At 38.5% G+C, this 23,367-nt stretch overlaps 2 protein-coding genes across 2 annotated transcripts in view; one reads left to right on the top strand and one right to left on the bottom strand.

Annotated features, from left to right (window-relative positions):
- Positions 1 to 5,127: 5,127 nt before the first annotated feature.
- Positions 5,128 to 8,420, bottom strand: LOC110460359 (kelch repeat and BTB domain-containing protein 2-like). Its single transcript, XM_021513227.1, has 2 exons — positions 8,118 to 8,420; positions 5,128 to 7,761 (listed from the first exon to the last, which is right to left on the bottom strand). Exon 2 carries the CDS (start codon positions 7,716 to 7,718, stop codon positions 5,898 to 5,900), a length of 1,821 nt encoding a protein of 606 aa, XP_021368902.1. The 5' UTR covers positions 7,719 to 7,761; positions 8,118 to 8,420; the 3' UTR covers positions 5,128 to 5,897.
- A 401-nt stretch (positions 8,421 to 8,821) lies between these two features.
- Positions 8,822 to 23,367, top strand: part of LOC110460355 (ubiquitin carboxyl-terminal hydrolase 45-like) — a 37,746-nt gene continuing 23,200 nt past the window's right edge. Inside the window, exons 1-9 of the mRNA XM_021513223.1 lie at positions 8,822 to 8,936; positions 11,872 to 12,012; positions 12,332 to 12,417; positions 14,740 to 14,880; positions 17,836 to 17,939; positions 18,347 to 18,450; positions 19,143 to 19,264; positions 19,766 to 19,813; positions 21,096 to 21,382. Coding sequence (XP_021368898.1) covers positions 11,898 to 12,012; positions 12,332 to 12,417; positions 14,740 to 14,880; positions 17,836 to 17,939; positions 18,347 to 18,450; positions 19,143 to 19,264; positions 19,766 to 19,813; positions 21,096 to 21,382 — 1,007 coding nt within the window. The 5' untranslated portion in view covers positions 8,822 to 8,936; positions 11,872 to 11,897. The remainder of the gene's footprint in view (positions 8,937 to 11,871; positions 12,013 to 12,331; positions 12,418 to 14,739; positions 14,881 to 17,835; positions 17,940 to 18,346; positions 18,451 to 19,142; positions 19,265 to 19,765; positions 19,814 to 21,095; positions 21,383 to 23,367) is intronic.

A 23,367-nucleotide genomic window follows, 5' to 3' on the forward strand; every position in this document is an offset into this window, starting at 1 on the left:
ACACACACACTGTCCTGATAATAAAGAGTAAACGTGACGAGATATATTGGTATTGATAACACACACACTGTCCTGATAATAAAGAGTAAACCTTACGAGATACATTGGTATTGATAACACACACACTGTCCTGATAATAAAGAGTAAACGTGACGAGATATATTGGTATTGATAACACACACACTGTCCTGATAATAAAGAGTAAACCTTACGAGATACATTGGTATTGATAACACACACACTGTCCTGATAATAAAGAGTAAACGTGACGAGATATATTGGTATTGATAACACACACACTGTCCTGATAATAAAGAGTAAACCTTACGAGATACATTGGTATTGATAACACACACACTGTCCTGATAATAAAGAGTAAACGTGACGAGATATATTGGTATTGATAACACACACACTGTCCTGATAATAAAGAGTAAACCTTACGAGATACATTGGTATTGATAACACACACACTGTCCTGATAATAAAGAGTAAACGTGACGAGATATATTGGTATTGATAACACACACACTGTCCTGATAATAAAGAGTAAACCTTACGAGATACATTGGTATTGATAACACACACACTGTCCTGATAATAAAGAGTAAACGTGACGAGATATATTGGTATTGATAACACACACACTGTCCTGATAATAAAGAGTAAACCTTACGAGATACATTGGTATTGATAACACACACACTGTCCTGATAATAAAGAGTAAACGTGACGAGATATATTGGTATTGATAACACACACACTGTCCTGATAATAAAGAGTAAACGTGACGAGATATATTGGTATTGATAACACACACACTGTCCTGATAACAAAGAGTAAACCTTACGAGATATATTGGTATTTATAACACACACACTGTCCTGATGATACAGAGTAAACCTTACGAGATATATTGAATGAATTTGCTTATTTTGTAACAGTTGTAAAATACAACTGGTTGAATAAAGAGCAAATACAGATTTTTTTTGACCAGGCAAATGTTCCATTTTTCAGCAGATAGAAAAAAAAGGAAAATTAAATTAATCTTATTAAATTGAAAAAAAATAGGTCAAGAGAAATGGGAGGCTCTTCATAGTAGGCCTACACTGGAGAGGGACTAGGATCCTCCCCCATAGTAGGCCACCACTGGAGTGGGACTAGGATCCTCCCACATAGTAGGCCACCACTGGAGTGGGACTAGGATCCTCCCCCTTGGTTGGAGAGTAAAAGAGCAGTCCATTTTGATGTTCAAGTCTAAACAACCTGTATAACTTCAGCCACATATACTAACAAGTATCCATGAGACTAGGTTAAAGGAAGGGTGTTATATCCTTGGGGGCTAAGAAGGGGTCCCAATCTTGGAACATTTGGGTATTTTTTCCATGGCTGCTCAAGTATCTAATATCTTGGTGCACAATCAGATTGGGCTTCATCTAAATATCTTAGAATTATTCAACTGAATAGCATGAATATATACATACCCTTTTACGTAAAAGAGTCAATAGAAAATCATTAATCATATTGTAGCAAATGTTTGACCAGGCATATGTATTTTTCAATCACCTTCCTACAGTCTCCTTCCTTTATTTGCCTATTGGCAGCACCTACACAATACACGTTTATACTAGTCCTAAACTTCAAAACAAAAGTTTATATTACCCTACATTTCACATACAAGGTAACTATACATCAATAATCACAGTGTAACTTTATTTCGATAGATAATACCACATGTCAGCAGTGTAAATACTTAAGTTAAAGAGGGACTATCAACATAAAATTGCTACCACTGGAACCACTGTGAAATAGTTTTCAACTTTTGTTTTTGGACAGATGAATTCATTATAAAACAACAGAATTACAATTATACGAAATTGGATAATTTACAAACAAAATTGAACCAAGAGGCCCAGAGAGCCTGTATCGCTCACCTGGAAATGTTAGTAAAATTGAAGTTGGAATAGCTAGATGTCGCTGGTAGTGTACATGTATTACATGGTTAGTCAGGGGTTATATTTATGCAATTGGACAAAATCCTGTCATTCCTACAGGAAAAGAAGGATTTTGAAGAATTTGTTGTGTTTCCCCTATTGGGCCCCGCCCCTCTGCCCCTAGGGAGGTCAGACCCACCTTTGATACAAAATCAGGTCACTTTTACCCAATGATGTTTTAGACCAAATATGGACAAAAATCTGTTATTCCTACAGAAGAAGAATTTTGAAGAATTTGCTAAATTACCTTTATTGGCCCCCACCTCTCAGGCCCCAGGGGGGTCAGACACACCATTTACACAAAATTGATTTCCCTTCCGCATAGGATGCTACTGTTCAAATTTGGTCAAAATACCATCATCCTAACATAAGAAAACAAGAGGCCCAATGGGCCTGCATCACTCACCTGGAATTAATCTCACACTTGTAATCTTAAAAGTGGACTAAAATACAGCAACAGGCAGATGATCAGTGTGACCCTGAATGTCAAACAATGACATTAGGTTGAAAGTGGGTCAAGGTCATTCAGTTAAACAAATTTGGTAGCCCTGATTGCTACAGACCAAATATCAGTACCCTGGGCCTTTTGGTTATTGAGAAGAAGTTGTTTGAAGATTTTAAGACATTTGACACCTATGACCTTGAAAGTTGGTCAAGATCATTCATTTGAACAAACTTGGTAGCCCTTCATCCCAGCATGCTACTGGCCAAATATCATCACCCTGGGCATTTGGTTATTCAGAAGAAGTTGTTTTAAGGTTTTAAACATATTTGACCCCTGTGACCTTGAAAATGGATGAAGGTCATTTATTTGAACAAATTTGGTAGCCCTTCATCCAAGCATGCTACTGGCCAAATATTATCACCTTAGGCCTTTTGGTTATTCAGAAGAAGTTGTTTAAATGTTTTGAACATATTTGACCCCTGTGACCTTGAATATAAGTCAAGGTCATTTATTTGAACAAACCTGGTAGCTACTCAACCCAGCATGTGACTCGACAAATCTCATCACCCTAGGCCTCTTGATTATTCAGTAGAAGTTGTTTAAAGGTTTTAAACATATTTGACCCCTGTGACCTTGAAAATAAGTCAAGGTCATTTATTTGAACAAACCTGGAAGCTATTCAACCCAGCATGTTACTCGACAAATATTATCACCTTAGGCCTCCTGGTTATTCAGACGAAGTTGTTTAAATGTTTTGAACATATTTGCCCCCTGTGACCTTGAATATAAGTCAAGGTCATTTATTTTAACAAACCTGGTAGCTATTCAACCCAGCATGTTACTCGACAAATATTATCACCTTAGGCCTCTTGGTTATTCAGACGAAGTTGTTTAAATGTTTTGAACATATTTGACCCCTGTGACCTTGAATATAAGTCAAGGTCATTTATTTGAACAAACCTGGTAGCTATTCAACCCAGCATGTTACTCGACAAATCTCATCACCCTAGGCCTCTTGATTATTCAGTAGAAGTTGTTTAAAGGTTTTAAACATATTTGACCCCTGTGACCTAGAATATAAATCAAGGTCATTTATTTGAACAAACTTGGTAGCCCTTCATCCCAGCATGTTACTGGCCAAATTTATGCACCCAAGGCCTATTGGTTATTTAGAAGAAGTTGTTTAAATGTTTTGAACATATTTGACCCCTGTGACCTTGAATATAAGTCAAGGTTATTTATTTGAACAAACCTGGTAGCCCTTCATCCCAGCATGTTACTGGCCAAATATCATCACCCTAGGCCTATCGGTTATTCAGAAGAAGTCGTTGAAAGGTGTTAAACATATTTGACTCCTGTGACCTTGAATATAAGTCAAGGTCATTTATTTGAACAAACTTGGTAGCCCTCCATCCCAGCATGTTACTGGCCAAATTTAGGCACCCTAGGCCTCTTGGTTATTCAGAAGAAGTTGTTTAAAGGTTTTAAACATATTTGACCCCTGTGACCTTGAATATAAATCAAGGTCATTTGTTTAAACAAAATTGGAAGCCCTTCATCCCAGCATGTTACTGGCCAAATATCATCACCCTATGCCTCTTGGTTATTCAGAAGAAGTTGTTTAAAGAATTTAACATATTTGACCCCTGTGACCTTGAAAATGGATGAAGGTCATTTATTTGAACAAACCATGCCATAAGCTCACTTGGCCCTTCGGGCCAGGTGAGCTAAAAAGGATATTAAAGCTATTCCTCTTTATCCCTTATTTGGCCCTGCCTCTCTGCCCCAAGTGGGGTTAGACACACCGTTTATACAAAATTGGTTCCCCTTCACCCAAGGATATTTCATACCAAATTATGACAAAACCCTGTCATTCCTACAGAAGGACAAGGATTTTGAAGAATTTGCTATGTTTCCCCTATTGGGCCCCGCCCCTCTGACCCCAGGGGGGCCACACCAAGACCAAGATGCAAGGATGCTCCAGACTAATTTAGGATAAAATACTTTAATCTCTATGTTAGAAGAAGGATTTTAAAGGTTTCACCTCTATTTCCCCTATTCGGTCCCGCCCCTCTGCCCCCAAGGGGGCCACACCCACCGTTCATGCAAAAATGAGTCCCCTTTGCCCAAGTATGCTCCGGACTAAATAAGGATAAAAATCCTTTAATCCCTACTGTAGAAGAAGTATTTTAAAGGTTTTACTTCTATTTCCATTGTTTGGCGGCCCGTCCCTCTGCCCCCAGGGGGGCCACACCCACCATTTATACAAAATTGTGTCCCCTTGGCAAAAAGATGCTCGAGACTAATTTAGGATAAAATTCCTTGATCCCTATGGTAGAAGAAGGATTTTAAAGGTTTTACCTCTATTTCCCCTATTCGGCCCCGCCCCACTGCCACCAAGGGACTACATCCACAGTTTATACAAAATTGTGTTCCCTTGGCCAAAAGATGCTCCAGACTAAATTTAATTGAAATCCCTTAATCCCTGCGGTAGAAAAAGGGTTTTAAAGGTTTTACTTCTATTTCCACTGTTTGGCCCCGCCCCTCTGCCCCCAGGGGGGCCACACCCACCGTTTATACAAAATTGTGTCCCCTTAGCCCAAGGATGTTCCAGACTAATTTAGGATAAAATCCTTAATCCCTATGGTAGAAGAGAGATTTTAAAGGTTTTACCTCTATTTCCCCTATTCGGCCTCGCCCCACTGCCCCCAAGGGGGCTACACCCACCATTCATACAAAATTGTGTTTCCTTGGCCCAAGGATGCCCCAGACGAAGTTAGAATAAAATCTACTTAGCCATTCAGGACTAGTAGCATTTTAAAGGAAAAGTTGACAGACGGACGACAGACAGACGACGGACGCTGCAGTATGGCATAAGCTCACCACGGTCAGGTATGCTAAAAATGAAAAACAGAAATCCTCGGAAAACCTATACCCTACTAATTCTGCACTTTACCAATGTTGGTACCAGAAATTATATCGATTCTGCATTAAAATGAGAGATAAATACTGTACAAAGGGAAGCAACCCTTATTTTTTATGGCTCTATAATGGAAATCTTAACAATTTTAACTGCTGATGAGGTACTCTTTACCTTTACAAATGTAGTTAGTAAAGTGACAGCACTTTTGTTTCTTCATCACTAATAGATTCTTTCAACAGTATTTAAATTCTGAACATCACTTTCTTAATTAGAACACAATCAGAAGACGCTTATCTTATATTCTTCTGAATTTTGTTGATAAAAATGAAATACTTTGCATATTATAAAATGTTATAAATGTTTTCATTCATGACTTTTTATGAATAGTTTGCATTGCTAGATTTTCATTCAATGGTAATTTTGAAAATCGATAACAGAGAACTTCTTTTTAACAACTTGTGATGTTAAATTTGCTAGTTGCTATACATATCATGGAAGCTAGGTTCATTCACTTCATGTGTAGTTCTTTTAGTCATCATAAATCTGCATTCATCATTTCATCAGTCAGAACTAAGAAGTGGAATTCCATAACCTCCAAATCATGTAGAAATAGCTTCCCTTTTGTTTTCGTTTTGGTTTTCAAATCAAAGTTCACAATACAACCAAGAGCACTTTGCAATGGAGCAGTTTCCGTAATGGCTACCACAAGGTTGCAGTCTTGTTTCACCATTCTCAAATTACATTTACTGAAGTCAAAAGTATTAATGGTAGTTGGAATAGAACCTATACTTTCAAACTTTGTTGATGATTCTGGGTCAAACCTGACTATGAGTAGCGAGTTGGTGCTTTCTTTGTAAATGATGTGTACAGTACCGTCAGCATGGCAGCTGTAGGCACATCCCTGGGACACGACTCCCCTGACAAGGTTAGAGCAGCACATGATGGAACAGGACTTGTCTGTGGTGTCTATACACTGCACAATGTCTTCACCAAACCTCATTTCACGATCACCTGAGGCTGACAAACCTCCAAAAATGTAAATCTTATCACCAAGGCAACCCTTCAGAGACTTAGTTACAGGAATCTGCAGATGACAGTAAGGAATGGCATCCCAGTGATTGTTTGTGACGTTGTACACATAGACAGCAGACAGCAGTGTACCCTTGCCAACTTCCTCTCCGCCAAACAGATAGATTCTGTCTCTGATAGCAACAATGTGGGCATCGACCCTGCAGGCTCCAGGACAGGGCTCCAGACACTGCCACTTGTCAGTAATGGTCGAGTAGTAGAAGAAGGCATTGGTTTGTTGGCGGTACCCACAGAGATACACACAGCTCTCTGCATATGTACAGGTGGTGAAGCCCCCTGGCCTGAAGCTGTAAGGAAGCACAGTCAACATTCCATCAGGCTCAAATGAGATGGAAGGTTTACGGTTAAATGAGACAGAGGGGTAACAAATGTCATCCTCATTTGATGGGTGGGTTTCTTTCTCTTCATTTATAAGGATAAGGACTTTCTCTTTGCCACTATATGGCCTGTACTGGCTCTGTGCAGTGGCAAAACACATCTGTCCTCCGCAGTCCTGTTGATACTGTTCTGCTATTTTCAGGTTATCATGCACAGCCTGATCCATATCATCTCTGAAGCTACTCCTGAGCTGCTCCAGACTACTTCTCTGACAAAGTGGTAGGCGCACTGCATGTATAAGTCTAGTGAGGTCTACCCTTCTTTTCTCTCTGCTATGATTTACCCATGTGAGGACAGAATTAATAACTGTGTCTTCATTCTTCACCATCAAACTTTTATCGTTCAGTATAGATAATAGGTCTTCAGATGACATATTCTCCTTAAATCCTGGTGTCTTGTACAATTTTTCAAAGTTTTTTAAAACAAAGTTTATCAGGGGATCTTTCAGGAAGATACAGTCATGGTGGCTCTCAGCTAGACACCACAAATCCCAGAAATTATCCAAGTGTATGTAATCGTCCAGGTTGTAATCTTGACGCATCCAGTTCAGAAACCCATCCATCTGGAGGAAGGTGGCTGTCCATAGCAGTCTGGCAATATTGTGTGTGTTCATGTCCATCATACCAGTGTACATATACTGAATCAACAGGTCCATGGGCCCTGCTTCCACCATTCCCAGCTCTATCACCTCCTCTCGACTCTCAATCATTCCTGACTGGAACATACATCCAAAATAAGATGAAAACACACACAAAATGTTCTTGTGGCACTCAAATTCCTGATCTCCGACTTTCAAAATCACATCTGTAAATAGTTTCTCTTGTATTAATCTTTTAAACCCATGTTTCACTTGAAGGAGCCAATGTTGTTTGTCAGTAGCATCTTCCATACTTTGCTTGGGTTTTATACCCTTTGCATGTCCATAAGTCAACCTGAAACAAATACAACAATAGTTTGACAGCAGTGAAAAATGTCATGGCATTTCATCCAAAGAAAATAGATAGACATTCTAGAAAATGCAATGTTATAAGGTGTGCATCTGTACAGAACAAAATATGTGCCTACTGTGAGTTTCCATTCACTGACACGAGCCAGGAAAAAAACATTGTAACAGAATAAATAAAAGAATATGAGTTATCTGGTTTATTTAAACTGCAAGTTAGCCTGTTGATAGTTCCTTTAATGATTTACTGGTACCTTGATTTACCTTGATTGTTTCAGAAAATCGAGTTTATGTTTAGAAACAAAACAAAACTGTGATGTACGCATTTCATTACTGTTTGCTTACAATCTCAAGGGGTATGCTGTCAGCGTTCAACTCTTGCAGTGTTAGTCAGCAGGTTAAGCATGTGAAGCAAGGTGGCTTACGGTTTTGTTGTCAATGAAAGTAAATGACATAATCAATGTACGCCATTACGGTCATGCATTTACGCTATGTCATTTAATCTATTTTGTTCGGAACAAGCAAAATGGTTCTAAATCTCACTTCGCTTTTGAACAATTTATATATTGCGTATAAAATAAATGATGACCAAATTCATTTGTCAACATGAGTCTAAAGTTGCAACCGATAACGACTCTAAGTCATTCATTAGGTTGCATCGGTGCGTTCGACTTGTTAGCACACAATCACCAAGAAACGAATTAGTTAATCAGATTTGAGATATTTGTATCTAAAATGTATTCGCATTTTTAAAACGAATATTAATATGAGAACTATTTGTGATGAGATAAATTGTTTAACTTTTGAGAACTTTGAGATAATCGATTTTAACTTAAACGAATGCGCCTTAATTTTAATCAGCATTTTGTTTCGTATTTATATGATTTTACGATTTTATGATTTTATGATGGAGAGTCTTATCTTATGTAAACGGTCATATATATATGTAATCGTTTCAACATACCTCCGAAATAAGTTATTATTATTTTACAAAAAGTAAGAAGGTAACAATATCGTGACGTCAAAATACGTAACTACCGCGATAGAAATCATGCAAAGTCGCCATGTTCGGGACCCTTGCTGTGATGGTAGACGGGAAAAGTAGCTTTATCAGCGATTGAAACGTGTCATTACGATAAATGACTTAAACAACATTACGAACAGGTTAGTTTGATCAATATGGTTCATTCCTGGACCGTTTGCCATTCTGGAATTTCCGCTAATCCTTGAATTTTAACTCGGACATGGGAAGTGTACTGTATATATATATATATATATGATATTATTTATTGGACACGGTTATGACGGGCCACGGGGTCAGGAGTCTGCGATTGGCACTAATTAACGATGGTGCAAGTTAACTAATGTCTGTGCGTCCATGATGTTCTGACCATAGCTAAATTGATTCAATATATGTAACCGTACAAAGAAAGGCGATGCATTAATCGTGAAAAGTTGGGTCTGTTTTATGTTTAGGTCGTTCCGCCTGACCTAGGTGCGATAACGACGAGAGATTTTTTTTATATCTTCTTCTTCCATTAAAAGGATCAGAACTCCAATGTTGGAGTGCATTTGACCCTAGTAGTTGGCATTTCAAAGATTTTTTTGTAATTTTAGGTATTATATTAAAACTATGTACATAACGAGGATGTAAAATTAGTAAAGAGACTGATGGTAACCTTCAAGTGAGGATTCGAAAGAAGGTAATTCCTCACTAAGGGCCAATGATGTTGGTAATGAGTTCCAGGTTATAATAGTTCTTGGGGAAAAAAAAGAGAATTTGTAGGCATCTTTTGCGGTAGATACATGTATTGTGTTTATTTTATGTGCCCCCCTTGTTCGTCTGTCACCTGATGTCCAGTATGATGATGGGTTAATTCTAACGATATTATGCGAGATCTTGTATAGCATTGACAATCTAGCTTTTGCCCTTCTTTGTGATAAAGATTCCCAATCTAATGATTTCATCATGTTTGTAATACAGCCTGGATCTCTAGACCTGTACTAGTTAAAAGTATCTCGCTACTCTACACTGTACGTTGTACATTGTGTAATTGTTGTTGATGGAATAGGGGTCCCAACAAGTTGGTGCATATTCTAAAACTGGTCTTACAAGAGTAGTGTATGCCTGTGATTTAACTTTCCTAGTACATGAAGATGTATTTCGACGTAGGAAACCCAAGGTCTTATTGGCCTTGTTGGTCGCTGATTGAATGTGTTTGCACCAAGTTAGGTCTAAACTGAAAGTGACACCAATATATTTGTTAGTATCTACATTTTCTAAAATCTGATTATGAAGGGTATGATTATAATTAATGATGTTTCTTTTTTGATACATTAATAATAGAACATTAAATGGTGTTAAACTTCATTTGCCACTTTTCTTCCCATTTTTCTAAAGACTTAAGGTCATTGTTCAACTTAGCACAGTCTTCATGATCAATAGAGTCTATTTGCGTCGTCAGAGGAGGCCGGGTTTTAATATAAGTACTAGGCCTGACCAAGCACCGAATAGGTCAGTGATGTTTTAATTATCTAGTAGGTAAGTACCATATCAAATTCACATACTGTTTTCTTCATTATCTGGTACATGTACTTTTTTTAAGGAAGGGGGTATGAATATGTGGTGTTTTACTCGGTATATAATAATTTCATTGGAATAAGTCTGTCCTAGCTGTGACATGATTAGGTTTGATATTGAGTCACTTTGATGATTTGTGTACAAAGAGTCTTGAGGAAGGAGGTTGAGTTAGAGAGACCAAGTTGTGAGGTCAAGCGATATAGAGGAGAGTTTCAAAAGTTTAGAGTTAAAGTGAGAATTAGGAAGTTAGTTATAATATTAGTAGTTTTAGCTGTAGTTTGTAATTCTGTGTAGTTTTACAGTTTATAGTTGGAGGTCAGTTTGTAGTGGAGAGATTGAGTTCTCAATAGTGAAGACTTGTAGTTAATGACAGACTGACTTTTGATTTTTGTAAGAACGTAATTAACACTAAATGAGCTAAGTCATTGTACATACACCTGGTATGTTACTGTCCGAATTCCTCCTGACCTTGTAAGGCACTTAAAAACCAGTATTGATTTCACATGACTGAGCTTCAGATGATGATCATTTCTATTGGAAACTTTACTTATCATATATATAGGTAGTATCAAGTTCCAATTACATCATCCATGTATTGTACCGAGAATTTCTCAGAAAACTATATACATGCATTTAACAGCATTGATATCTATTTCAATGTTCTTTGCATACCCCAGTAATACATAACCTTAAATTGTTAGAGACAGTATTTGTGGACTCTATGAAGAGATTGTGGTTAATAAGCATTGCTTATCTGTGGTTAATAAGCATTGCTTATCTGTGGTTAATAAGCATTGCTTATCTGTGGTTAATAAGCATTGCAACAACAACATCATTCAGTAATTAAATAACACTTTTGGGTATATTTTCTTTAGGAAATTATTTTTACTTGGTGAGAATTATCCTTGGAGGAAGATGGTTTCAAATTGTAAAATTGAGAATCCTACCCCAACCCCTGGGGCCAGTGCGGGGCCCCAAAGGGAAAATTAACCAATATTTCAAAAATCTTCTTCTCCAGACTCAGAGGTACTACACTCATTTTCTCTACATGGAAAGAAAGATCATCAGAGGCTTTACTTAAATTGTAAATTTCAGGACCCCCCAGCTATCCGTTCTCCTTTGGGGAGGGGGTAAAGTTTACTATAGTTTATATAGGGAAATAACACTTTTGGGTATATATTTTATCCATTTTCAGCAGAAAATTACTCAAACTTAGTCAGAATCATCTTTGGTGAATGAGAGTATTACTTTGTAAAATTGGGATTCCTGCCCCATCCCCAGGGGCTAGGGCGGGGCCCCAAAGGGAACATTTACCAATATTTTCAAATTCTTATCCTTTGATGACATGACAAGTATTGTATTTCACTTAGTTTACATGCTGATTTCCACATCACATCTAAACAATAAAATAAAGCTACCAGTACCTATGATATAACTCAGGTGACCGCTAAGGCCCTTGGGCCTCTTGTTAGTGAATATATAAACTAGAAATGATGTATTTACATTTTCTTACCACAGGTTTTACTTGACGCCAAACAGACTAAATGAGAGTGCTCGAGACTGAAGCGACACAGTCGTACAACATGGGAAAGAACCGCAAACATAAGATGCGAAAGGCCAAGGAAGCCTCCGATTCTTCTGATGATGGATGTGCATCATGTATGTTCACTTTCTCCTTTGTCTCCTTATAATTGTGTGACTTTGTTTTGCTCTGGAGTTTTTTTAATATGAAAAATTTCAGATTATAATAAACAACACTTTTTTATAATTATATGAGTAGATGTTTAAGATAGTCTACAAACTGTACATTATGGAACAGATATATGGGTATTAATCAAAATGTGTTTTAAATCTCTTTATTTAATAAAAGTAAAACAATGAATATTAATTAAATTGTGTGATGAAACCTTATAAGCATCAGTTTCATTATTTTATAGATGACCTATGGGTTGATTATATACAATAATGTTTGTTTCAGTACCAGTGTGTAACCATATTAATATGGCTGTTAACTTGGCTGCCATGAAGAAAGGATTGACCAAACAAGTGTATGGGGAGTGCGCGGTAGGTTTTATTTCAGCATTAGGTCTTGTAAAATCCCAGTATTTATCATTCTAATGTAATCAGCAGGTATTATTTACTTAATACAAAACTTTATTTTAGACGCCTGAAATTATTTAGTTTGTACTGGAGATATTATTCTACTTTAAAGAGTAGTGCAAAATTTGTGGTATGTCCATAGTCCCTGGCTATTAGCTATAGCTATATATATATAGTGTGTCATGTTCATAGTCCCTGGCTATTAGCTATAGCTATATATATATATATAGTGTGTCATGTTCCTAGTTCCTGGCTATTAGCTTTAGCTATATATATATAGTGTGTCATGTTCCTAGTCCCTGGCTATTAGCTATAGCTATATATATATAGTGTGTCATGTTCATAGTCCCTGGCTATTAGCTATAGCTATATATATATAGTGTGTCATGCAGTTGTATAATATTGACTTGTACATGTGTTGATAGTTTTTGTTTTTTAAGTATAGAAAATTGAAAGTGTAGCTATGACAAAAAATAGTTATGATTACAAAATCTTCATTCTGTTATTACCTTAACGCCATTAAATCCTTGGTGTGTATACGTAGCTATAATAAATTAAATTACACCACCTTCCTCAGTTCTGTTTGGTCAAAACTGGTTCTATTAATTATATGTATATAAAGTTTGATTCATTTAGCATGTTTATATTGCTTTTGTCCCACCTGTACGTATGGCCCATACAGTCTGTTAACACTGGTACTGGTGTGGATCCTGGCTATACCATATTGGTGCACACAAGGACCTTTGCTACTATGTCATGAAGGTTTTGCAAGGTTCTTTATATTGTGAGATACCATGCTTTTTCTGAATATTGCCAATTAATTTTGGTTAATAAGAGGAGGGGAGAATTTATAATATAACAATAGTTTTTAAACAGATCTTCAAGTTGGGTTACTGTGGAATTTTTAGGTCACCTGAGACATAGTCCCGGGGGTGATGGGTTGGGCCGAAAAGAGCCGAATTGACTGAAATTTCAAAAATCTTCTTCTCAAGACCCAGATATGGTAGAATCAAACACTCTTCATAGATGGAAGGGTCTTAAGGTGCTCTACCAAAATTGTGAATTTCATGACCCTTGGTTATCACGTTTCCCCCTGGGGAGGGGGTAAAGTTTACTATAGTTTATATAGGGAAATCACATTTTGGACCAACATTTGTTTAAATTGCCATTGGAAGTAATTAATTTTAGGTTAGCATTATCAGTATTGGGTAGCAGTTTGATGGTATGCACATATGAGCCCTGACTGACCCCCCGAGGCTGATGGTTGGGGCCAAAAAGAGTCAAATTGACTGAAATTTCAAAAATCTTCTTCTCAATAACCAGATATGATAGAATCAAACACTCTTCATAGATGGAATGGTCTTAAGTTGCTCTACCAAAATTGTGAATTTTATGACCCTGGGGTCTCACATTTACCCCTGGGGAGGGGGTAAACTTTACTATAGTTTATATAGGGAAATCACATTTTGGACCAACAATTGTTTAATTTTCATTGGAAGTAATTTAATTTGGGTTAGCATTATCAGTATTAGATAGCAGTTTGATGGTATGCACATATAAGCCCTGACTGACCCCCCAGGGCTGATGGGTGGGGGCCAAAAAGGATTGAATTGACTGAAATTTCAAAAAAAAATCTTCTCAAAGACCCAGATATGGTAGAATCAAACACTCTTCATAGATGGAAGGGTCTTAAAGTTTATGACCCTAGGGTCTCACATTTACCCCCTGGGTGAGGCAAAATTTATTATGGTTTATAATGGCAAATGATACTTTAAATATTACATGTTAATAAATTGATTGGAATTATAACCCTGAGTTGACAGTTTGATACTTTGAACATTTTGAGCCAGCCTTACCCCCAAGGGATGTAGGGTGGGGCCCAAAGGAGTCAGTGTGCTAAAATTTCTTCATTTTCCTTGTTTAGAAACAGAGGTGCTAGTTTTAAATACTTTTTAGTCTTAAATCTGCATGCTAGATATTGAATAAGGTGGTTTTATTGTTTTTTGTCACTGAATAATATTTATGTTCCTGTTAAAAACAAAATCAACTCTCTGTATAAATATATCAGGTGACCGTTAAGGCCCATGGGCCTCTTGTTTGTTAATATTTCTAATTATGTACATAAGGCATTTGATATTTTGTTACAAATTTACTTGAGTCTTTGTATTCACAAACTCAAAATGCACATATAGTAGAAATTCTCTTTATAAGCAGCAAACAAGGTCTTCATTCTGATCTTTCAAAAAGAAAAAGTTATTGATTATGAGTGTTCATTTCGTTTTTTAGTCCTGTTCTAAGGATAGTTCAACTGGACGCAAACCAGGACAAGGGGAAACTTTGGACCAGGCTAGTGCACCTCATCAGGAAGAAAGTTTGATTGGTGACCAAGAGCCTACACTGTGGGTGTGTCTACAGTGTGGACACCAGGTAAAAACACACAGCAGCTTTTACTTGTCATTTGTAGCATCTTCTATTTGTGGTTAGATGTTAGATAATCTGATCTGTATATTGAGTTTGGATATCAAATAGTCTTATATGTACATATGAATTCAGGTATGACGATAGATAGTCTTATATTTGTATTGAATTTACAGTCTTTTATCGGGTTAGGATGTTCGGGAGTCTTATATGTGTATCAGTTAGTTTAATAAGTGAACAAGAACCTTCTGTGTGGACAGATTGGTGCAGTGGTGAAACCCTGGCCTTATGTGTATACATGGGTGGACAGATTGCTTCAGTGGTGAAACCCTGGCCTTATGTGTGTACACATGTGGACATATTGGTGCAGTGGTGAAATACTGGCCTCTGTGTACATGTGTGGACAGATTGGTGCAGTGGTGAAACCCTGGCCTTCTGTGTGTACACGTGTGGACAGATTGGTGCAGTGGTGAAACACTGACGTTCTGTGTGTACACGTGTGGACAGATTGGTGCAGTGGTGAAACACTGGCCTTATGTGTGTACATGTGTGGACAGATTGGTGCAGTGGTGAAACACTGGCCGTATGTGTGTACATGGGTGGACAGATTGTTGCAGTGGTGAAACACTGGCCGTATGTGTGTACATGTGTGGACAGATTGGTGCAGTGGTGAAACCCTGGCCTTCTGTGTGTACACGTGTGGACAGATTGCTGCAGTGGTGAAACCCTGGCCGTATGTGTGTACATGTGTGGACAGATTGGTGCAGTGGTGAAACCCTGGCCTTCTGTGTGTACACGTGTGGACAGATTGCTGCAGTGGTGAAACACTGGCCTTCTGTGTGTACATGTGTGGACAGATTGGTGCAGTGGTGAAACACTGGCCTTATGTGTGTACACGTGTGGACAGATTGGTGCAGTGGTGAAACACTGGTCTCTGTGTGTACATGTGTGGACAGAATGGTGTAGTGGTGTAACACTGGCCTTCTGTGTGTACCTGTGTGGACAGATTGGTGCAGTGGTGAAACACTGGCCTTATGTGTGTACACGTGTGGACAGATTGGTGCAGTGGTGAAACACTGGTCTCTGTGTGTACATGTGTGGACAGATTGTTGCAGTGGTGAAACACTGGCCTTCTGTGTGGACAGATTGGTGCAGTGGTGAAACACTGGCCTCTGTGTGTACATGTGTGGACAGATTGTTGCAGTGGTGAAACACTGGCCTCTGTGTGTACATTTGTGGACAGATTGGTGCGGTGGTGTAACACTGGCCTTCTGTGTGGACAGATTGGTGCAGTGGTGAAACACTGGCCTCTGTATGTACACGTGTGGACAGATTGGTGCAATGGTGAAACACTGGCCTTCTGTGTGTACACGTGTGGACAGATTGGTGCAGTGGTGAAACACTGGCCTCTGTATGTAGACGTGTGGACAGATTGGTGCAATGGTGAAACACTGGCCTTCTGTGTGTACACGTGTGGACAGATTAGTGCAGTGGTGAAACCCTGACGTTCTGTGTGTACACGTGTGGACAGATTGGTGCAGTGGTCCCCCCCTGGTCTCTGTGTGTACATGTGTGGACAGAATGGTGTAGTGGTGTAACACTGGCCTCTGTAGACAGATTGGTGCTGTGGTGAACACTGGCCTCTGTATGTACACGTGTGGACAGATTGGTGCAGTGGTTAAACACTGGCCTCTGTGTGTACATGGGTGGACAGATTGGTGCAGTGGTGAAACACTGGCCTTCTGGGTGTACACGTGTGGAGAGATTGGTGCAGTGGTGAAACACTGGCCTCAGTGTGTACACGAGTGGACAGATTGGTGCGGTGGTTAAACACTGGCCTCTGTGTGTACATGGGTGGACAGATTGGTGCAGTGGTGAAACACTGGCCTCTGTGTGTATGTACATGTGTGGACAGATTGGTGCAGTGGTGAAACACTGGCCTCTGTGTGTACACGTGTGGACAGATTGGTGCGGTGGTTAAACACTGGCCTCTGTGTGTACATGTGTGGACAGATTGGTGCAGTGGTAAAACACTGGCCTTATGTGTGGACAGATTGGTGCAGTGGTGAAACACTGGCCTTATGTGTGGACAGATTGGTGCAGTGGTGAAACACTGGCCTCTGTGGGTATGTACATGGGTGGACAGATTGGCGCAGTGGTGAAACACTGGCCTCTGTGGGTATGTACATGTGTGGACAGATTTGTGCAGTGGTGAAACACTGGTCTCAGTGTGTACATGTGTGGACAGAATGGTGTAGTGGTGTAACACTGGCCTCTGTAGACAGATTGGTGCTGTGGTGAACACTGGCCTCTGTATGTACACGTGTGGACAGATTGGTGCAGTGTTGAAACACTGGCCTCTGTGTGTACATGGGTGGACAGAATGGTGCAGTGGTGAAACACTGGCCTTTGTGTGTACATGTGTGTACAGATTGGTGCAGTGGTAAAACACTGGCCTCTGTGTGTACATTTGTGGACAGATTGGTGCGGTGGTGAAACACTGGCCTCTGTGGGTATGTACATGGGTGGACAGATTGGTTCAGTGGTTAAACACTGGCCTCTGTGTGTACACGTGTGGACCGATTGGTGCAGTGGTGAAACACTGGCCTCTGTGTGTACATGTGTGTACAGATTGGTGCAGTGGTAAAACCCTGGCCTTATGTGTGGACAGATTGGTGCAGTGGTGAAACCCTGGCCTTCTGTGCACACATCCAGGGTTTGATTACCAACTCTGGTTTAGAATTGTCAACTATTATCTCTTCAACTATAAAAGAGTTCTTAAGAGCTTGTTTCCAGATTAATTCAAGGAAAGGAGTCGAAAGTGTGTGTCCCTTGTGAACATATTACACGTTAAAGACAAGTTTTATAGAGTTTGAAATAATAGAAGGGTATAGCCACTGCAAAGGTCATTTATTTCACATAATTTTACAAGTAAAGCAATCATAGTTCTTGAATGTGTTGTAGGGTTGTGACCGAAACTCACGAGACAAGCATGGCCTGAAGCATTACGAGACCCCACGGTCTAGCTGTCACTGTCTGGTGATAAACTCCACCACCTGGACATGCTGGTAAGAATAAACCTAACCCTCCCTAAATATTCCATACACAGTCCTCTCTAAATATATCTGAAGTTCAAACTGATCTAGGTGTTGTCTGTTGGTGTTCCGGGTCTCACAATGGACCTTTTTTTTCTTGCTGATTTATAAAGACGCTATTTATTACATTATATTCCATATTTCAACATCTTTATGGTGCTACTTTGGTTACAAGTGATTCCCTTATTAACCATACTGATTAGCTAAATGATTAGCTAACTCCCTACTCAACAAGTACATGTAAAATAGTGTGTATTTCTGGAACCCTTGTTGCATTTGTTGGTGAATTTATGGGCTTTCTATAAATATGTCCCTGTTTATGTAAAATAATTTTATCATACAAGAAATCTGATTTAGTTTTGTTATTGCCCCTGCTACAGGTGTTACAAGTGTGATGATGATATTCCACTGGAACGCAGTAAAAGACTACAGGAGTGTATGGAGTTCTTAAGGAAACAAGCAGGTCTGCCCCAGCCTGAACTAGGTGTGTAAACTGGTCGACTTAAATAACCTGTATGCTGTAGCATTTTAAATATTCAGAGCTGGCAGCAACATGTACCAATGAAATAGCAGAAAGTGTTGATTAAAGATGTAGGAGGACTGTGATCACCTCTATCACCTAATATGTTTAAGTGAACATTTGGAAAATGAAAATCTATAAAAAATAAACACAATATGATTAGCCTTTTGAAAGAAGATTGAAAATAAATAGGTTATTTGTTAAATCACACAATGTTCGTAAAATAGACATGTGTTTGAATTATTGTGATGTTTATGTTTTAATATGTTCAGTGAAGCGTGTGACACAGTATTTTATATTTCTGTTATGTTCAGTGAAGCGTGTGACACAATATTTTATATTTCTGTTGATGTTCAGTGAAGCGTGTAACACAGTATTTTATATTTCTTTTTATGTTCAGTGAAGCGGGTGACACAGTATTTTATGTTTCGGTTTATGTTCAGTGAAGGGCGTGACACAGAATTTTATATTTCTGTTTATGTTGAGTGAAGCGTGTGACACAATATTTTATATTTCTGTTATGTTCAGTGAAGCGTGTGAGACAGTATTTTATATTTCTGTTATGTTTAGTGAAGCGTGTGACACAATATTTTATATTTCTGTTTATGTTCAGTGAAGCGTGTGACACAGTATTTTATATTTCTGTTTATGTTCAGTGAAGCGTGTGACACAGGAGGCTGCTGCTGCTGTAGATGGGTCGGAGCAGGTTGTAAAGGACACCAATACTCGACCCCTTACTCCAAAGACCTCAGCACCTGGACTGTGTCATAAAATCAAGGTACAAAGCAACATATGTAAAGTGTAGAACTGTCTGACATCATCTGTTTACCAGGTAGTTCTGACATGTGTATAAAGAGTTTACCATTTTATCGTTAAGGACCCCTGTACCACTGCATCAATTGTTAGGTATTGGAACCCTTTATTTACGGCGTGACTACAACATTTATAAATCATCTTTGAAAACCATGCCTTGCAGAACTTTTGTACAAAATAATAATAAAAAGGAAAAATCAACACAGTGTTCAGAGTGTAAAAACACAACAGAGCAAAACCAGGATTTGAGCTGTTGATCTACCATTATACTGTTTCTCTAACAAACTGAGCTACCTGGTCTGTAGCAGTACCCTTTACAAGTTGCTACAGTTATTCAACAGGAATTAAGAGGAAGTTGTTACATGTATGAAAAACTACTGTGGAATTCTTTCATGGAATTGCCTGCAGAGGGATAGGTATCTTGAAGTATTTGCTTCAATTTCAAGTTTTATTTGTTTTTATTCAGGGCCTGAGTAATCTTGGAAATACCTGTTTCTTCAATGCTGTCTTACAGGTAGGTAGAGAAGGCTCAGGTAACATCAGTAAAAAGTTAAATTACTTTATAGAGATACGTTTGTCTCTATGACAGGGTTCTGTTCTTCAACTATCACAACATCTGTGCATGAGAAATATTTCTGTTGGTACCAAAATGTCTCCAGACTATATCACTAGGATAAGTGTAGTTTTACATGTAAATATTATCAAAATTGTAAATCTTATAAAAGATAAAAAATGCAGTCAAACCCGACTAACTTAAACTCCAGATAGAAAAAGTTGGGGAAACATGTGGAATTAAATTAATCTGATGTTGGTCAGAGATCGTCGGGTATCAATCTGTCAAATTGAAAAGACAAACGCAGAACAGCGATTGTGCTGTTATTAAGTATGTCACAACTAGCAATGATTTATAAAGGTAAAAGACGAAGAAAATTACTACAGATTTACACTGTTTAATATATATGTTCAACAACTAATACATCTACATGCATCCTTCATCTACAATTGACACAAATGCACAAAAAAATGTATCAGATGCCTTAAGCATTACACACAATGTCTGCTATATATCTGTATCTGGTTTAGGTAAATTTATGAGAGAGGAAGAAAAAAGATGTGTAAGGTTAAATATAAGTAAATGAAGAAATATCAGAAGAGCACTAGTGCTTTTTCATGGGAATCATGCTTTACATTACCAAACAATACTATTTACTTTAAAACACTTCAGTAAATTTTGAACGGGCATGAATATGTATTCAAAGAGGAATCAGAACTTGAAATAAGACAATTATTCTAGAGGTATGGCAGGTACATTGTTACATTTGTAATTAGAAGCCACTCTCTGTAGTGCCTTCTTGTATACGTTTAAGAAATGTCACTTCCATAATGTTGAAGAATAAAGTACTTTTATCAATTGAGCAGAAATTTATAGATTTTTGACAACACACTTATTGTATTAATTTGTTTTACATACATTAAAAACCATAAATTTCTTTTTAAAAATTACATACCTGGTCATTTTATTATGATGTTAAATTGGTATCTTTGGTCGATTATAATCCCTTTCCCAAAATTTTTATATAAATACAGGATTTTTGGGTGGGATGCTCCCGTAAAATAATCTATCGATTGTTTATGTATCAGTAGGATTAGTTCTATAAACATGAAAGGGTAAAGGTTAAATCTTAGTTCAAGGAATACAGGGTATTCAAGTAATAATGATTTATGTAATCTCTGCTTACTTTACAAATAATATTCAAGAACTAGTTCAGGACCAAACACTCTTTCTGTCTGTTTAGAATATGACCCAGACACAGTGTTTTGAGAGCTGTCTGTTGGAACGCGGAAAGAAGGGTCGGTCAGTGTCAATTTCCGGCAAGAGTGATACTGATGACAGCTCCACGGGGGAGGAAAGTGATGGAGAACCGCCGCCTGTCAAGGAACTTCCCCACATTGCTGTGTCTCTGGGTGAGGCTGGGCCCCTCACTCAGTCACTCAGTCACTTCCTCCAGGAGATGAACAATAACACCTCAAACCGCACCTCTACAGTCAACCCAAATGCTCTCTTCAGCCAAGTGTGCAAAAAGTGAGTTAAACAATTTCTGTCTTAAGCCAAGTCTTTGAAATGTGAGTCAGTTTTCAGTCTCTAGTCGAGTATAAATAATGGAAAAGGTAGGTCAGCTAATCTCTCTATGGCCAATTGTGTAGTAATAGGTGATGTTTTTTGACAAATCAATACAGCAAACAGTCGATAACTATTTTCCTCCATTCAGATAAGCTTCACAACACTCTTACCTCCAGCCAAATTCCCTAAAAGAAGGACATAGGTAGCCTCCCTTCTGTCAAGTGAGCAAGTGTTATGATACAATTACTGTTTCCCTATCAGTCAAGTTTCTACATAGAGAGGCCCAACTATCTGTACCCAAAATGTATCATGTTGTGAAATTTGCATACTTAATACTTGATTGCATTGCATGCCAATTTCATGGACCGATTTCCTAAGTGTACGGTTTTAGGTACATTACCATTAGTACCTTTTTGCTGAAGATTTTTAGGTCACCTGAGACAAAGTCTCAAGTGACCTATTATGATCGTCTTTTGTCCGTCATGGTCCGTCGTGCGTCCGTAAACAATTTACATTTTCGACTTCTTCTCCAAAACCCCATGACCCTGGGGTCTCACGTTTCCCCCTGGGGAGGGGTTAAACTTTACTATAGTTTATATAGGGAAATCACATTTTGGACCAACATTTGTTTAATTTCCATTGGAAGTAATTCAATTTGGGTTAGCATTATCAGTATTAGGTAGCAGTTTGATAGTATGCACCTATGAGCCCTGACTGACCCCCAGGGGCTGATGGGTGGGGCCAAAAAGGGTTGAATTGACTGAAATTTCAAAAATCTTCTTCTCAAGACCCAGATATGGTAGAATCAAATACTCTTCATAGATGGAAGGGTCTTAAGGTGCTTTACCGAAATTGTGAATTTCTTGACCCTGGGGTCTCACGTTTCCCCCTGGGGAGGGGGTAAACTTTACTATAGTTTATATAGGGAAATCACATTTTGGACCAACATTTGTTTAATTTCCATTGGAAGTAATTCAATTTGGGTTAGCATTATCAGTATTAGGTAGCAGTTTGATAGTATGCACCTATGAGCCCTGACTGACCCCCAGGGGCTGATGGGTGGGGCCAAAAAGGGTTGAATTGACTGAAATTTCAAAAATCTTCTTCTCAAGACCCAGATATGGTAGAATCAAATACTCTTCATAGATGGAAGGGTCTTAAGGTGCTTTACTGAAATTGTGAATTTCTTGACCCTGGGGTCTCATGTTTCCCCCTGGGGAGGGGGTTAACTTTACTATAGTTTATATAGGGAAATCACATTTTGGACCAACATTTGTTTAATTTCCATTGGAAGTAATTCAATTTGGGTTAGCATTATTAGCTCACCTGTCCGAAGGGCAAGTGAGCTTATGTCATGGTGCGCGGTCCGTCGTCCGTCCGTCCGTCCGTCCGTCCTCGTACGTCAACTTTTCCTTTTAACAACCTCTTCTGAAGAACGGACAGGCTTAGAGTCATGATATTTGGCTGAAAGCTTCGTTGGTAGGAGCCCTACAAAGTTTGAGAACGAAAATGACCTTGACCTGTTTTCAAGGTCACAGGGGTCAAATATGTCAAAAACTTCAAACGACTTCTTCTGAAGAACTGAAAGGTATAGAATCTTCAGATTTGGCTGATGGCTTCCTGGGATAGAGCCCAACAAAGTTTGAGAATGAAAATGACCTTGACTTACTTTCAAGGTCACAGGGGTCAAATATGTCAAACACTTCAAACGACTTCTTCTGAAGAACTGAAAGGTATAGAATCTTTATATTTGGCTGGTGGCTTCCTGGGATAGAGCCTAACAAAGTTTAAGAATGAAAATGAGTTTGACCTACTTTCAAGGTCACAGGGGTCAAATATGTCAAAAACTTCCAACGACTTCTGAAGAAGAACTAAAAGGTATAGAATCTTCATATATGGCTGATGGCTTCCTTGGATGGAGCCCAACAAAGTTTGAGAATGAAAAT

Source organism: Mizuhopecten yessoensis, unplaced genomic scaffold (genome assembly GCF_002113885.1).
Source record: "Mizuhopecten yessoensis strain PY_sf001 unplaced genomic scaffold, ASM211388v2 scaffold10363, whole genome shotgun sequence".
NCBI classification, from domain to species: domain Eukaryota; kingdom Metazoa; phylum Mollusca; class Bivalvia; order Pectinida; family Pectinidae; genus Mizuhopecten; species Mizuhopecten yessoensis.

Excerpts from the sequence above, each read along its gene's own strand:
- LOC110460359 (XM_021513227.1), bottom strand. The coding sequence starts at position 7,718 with ATGGAAGATGCTACTGACAAACAACATTGGCTCCTTCAAGTGAAACAT.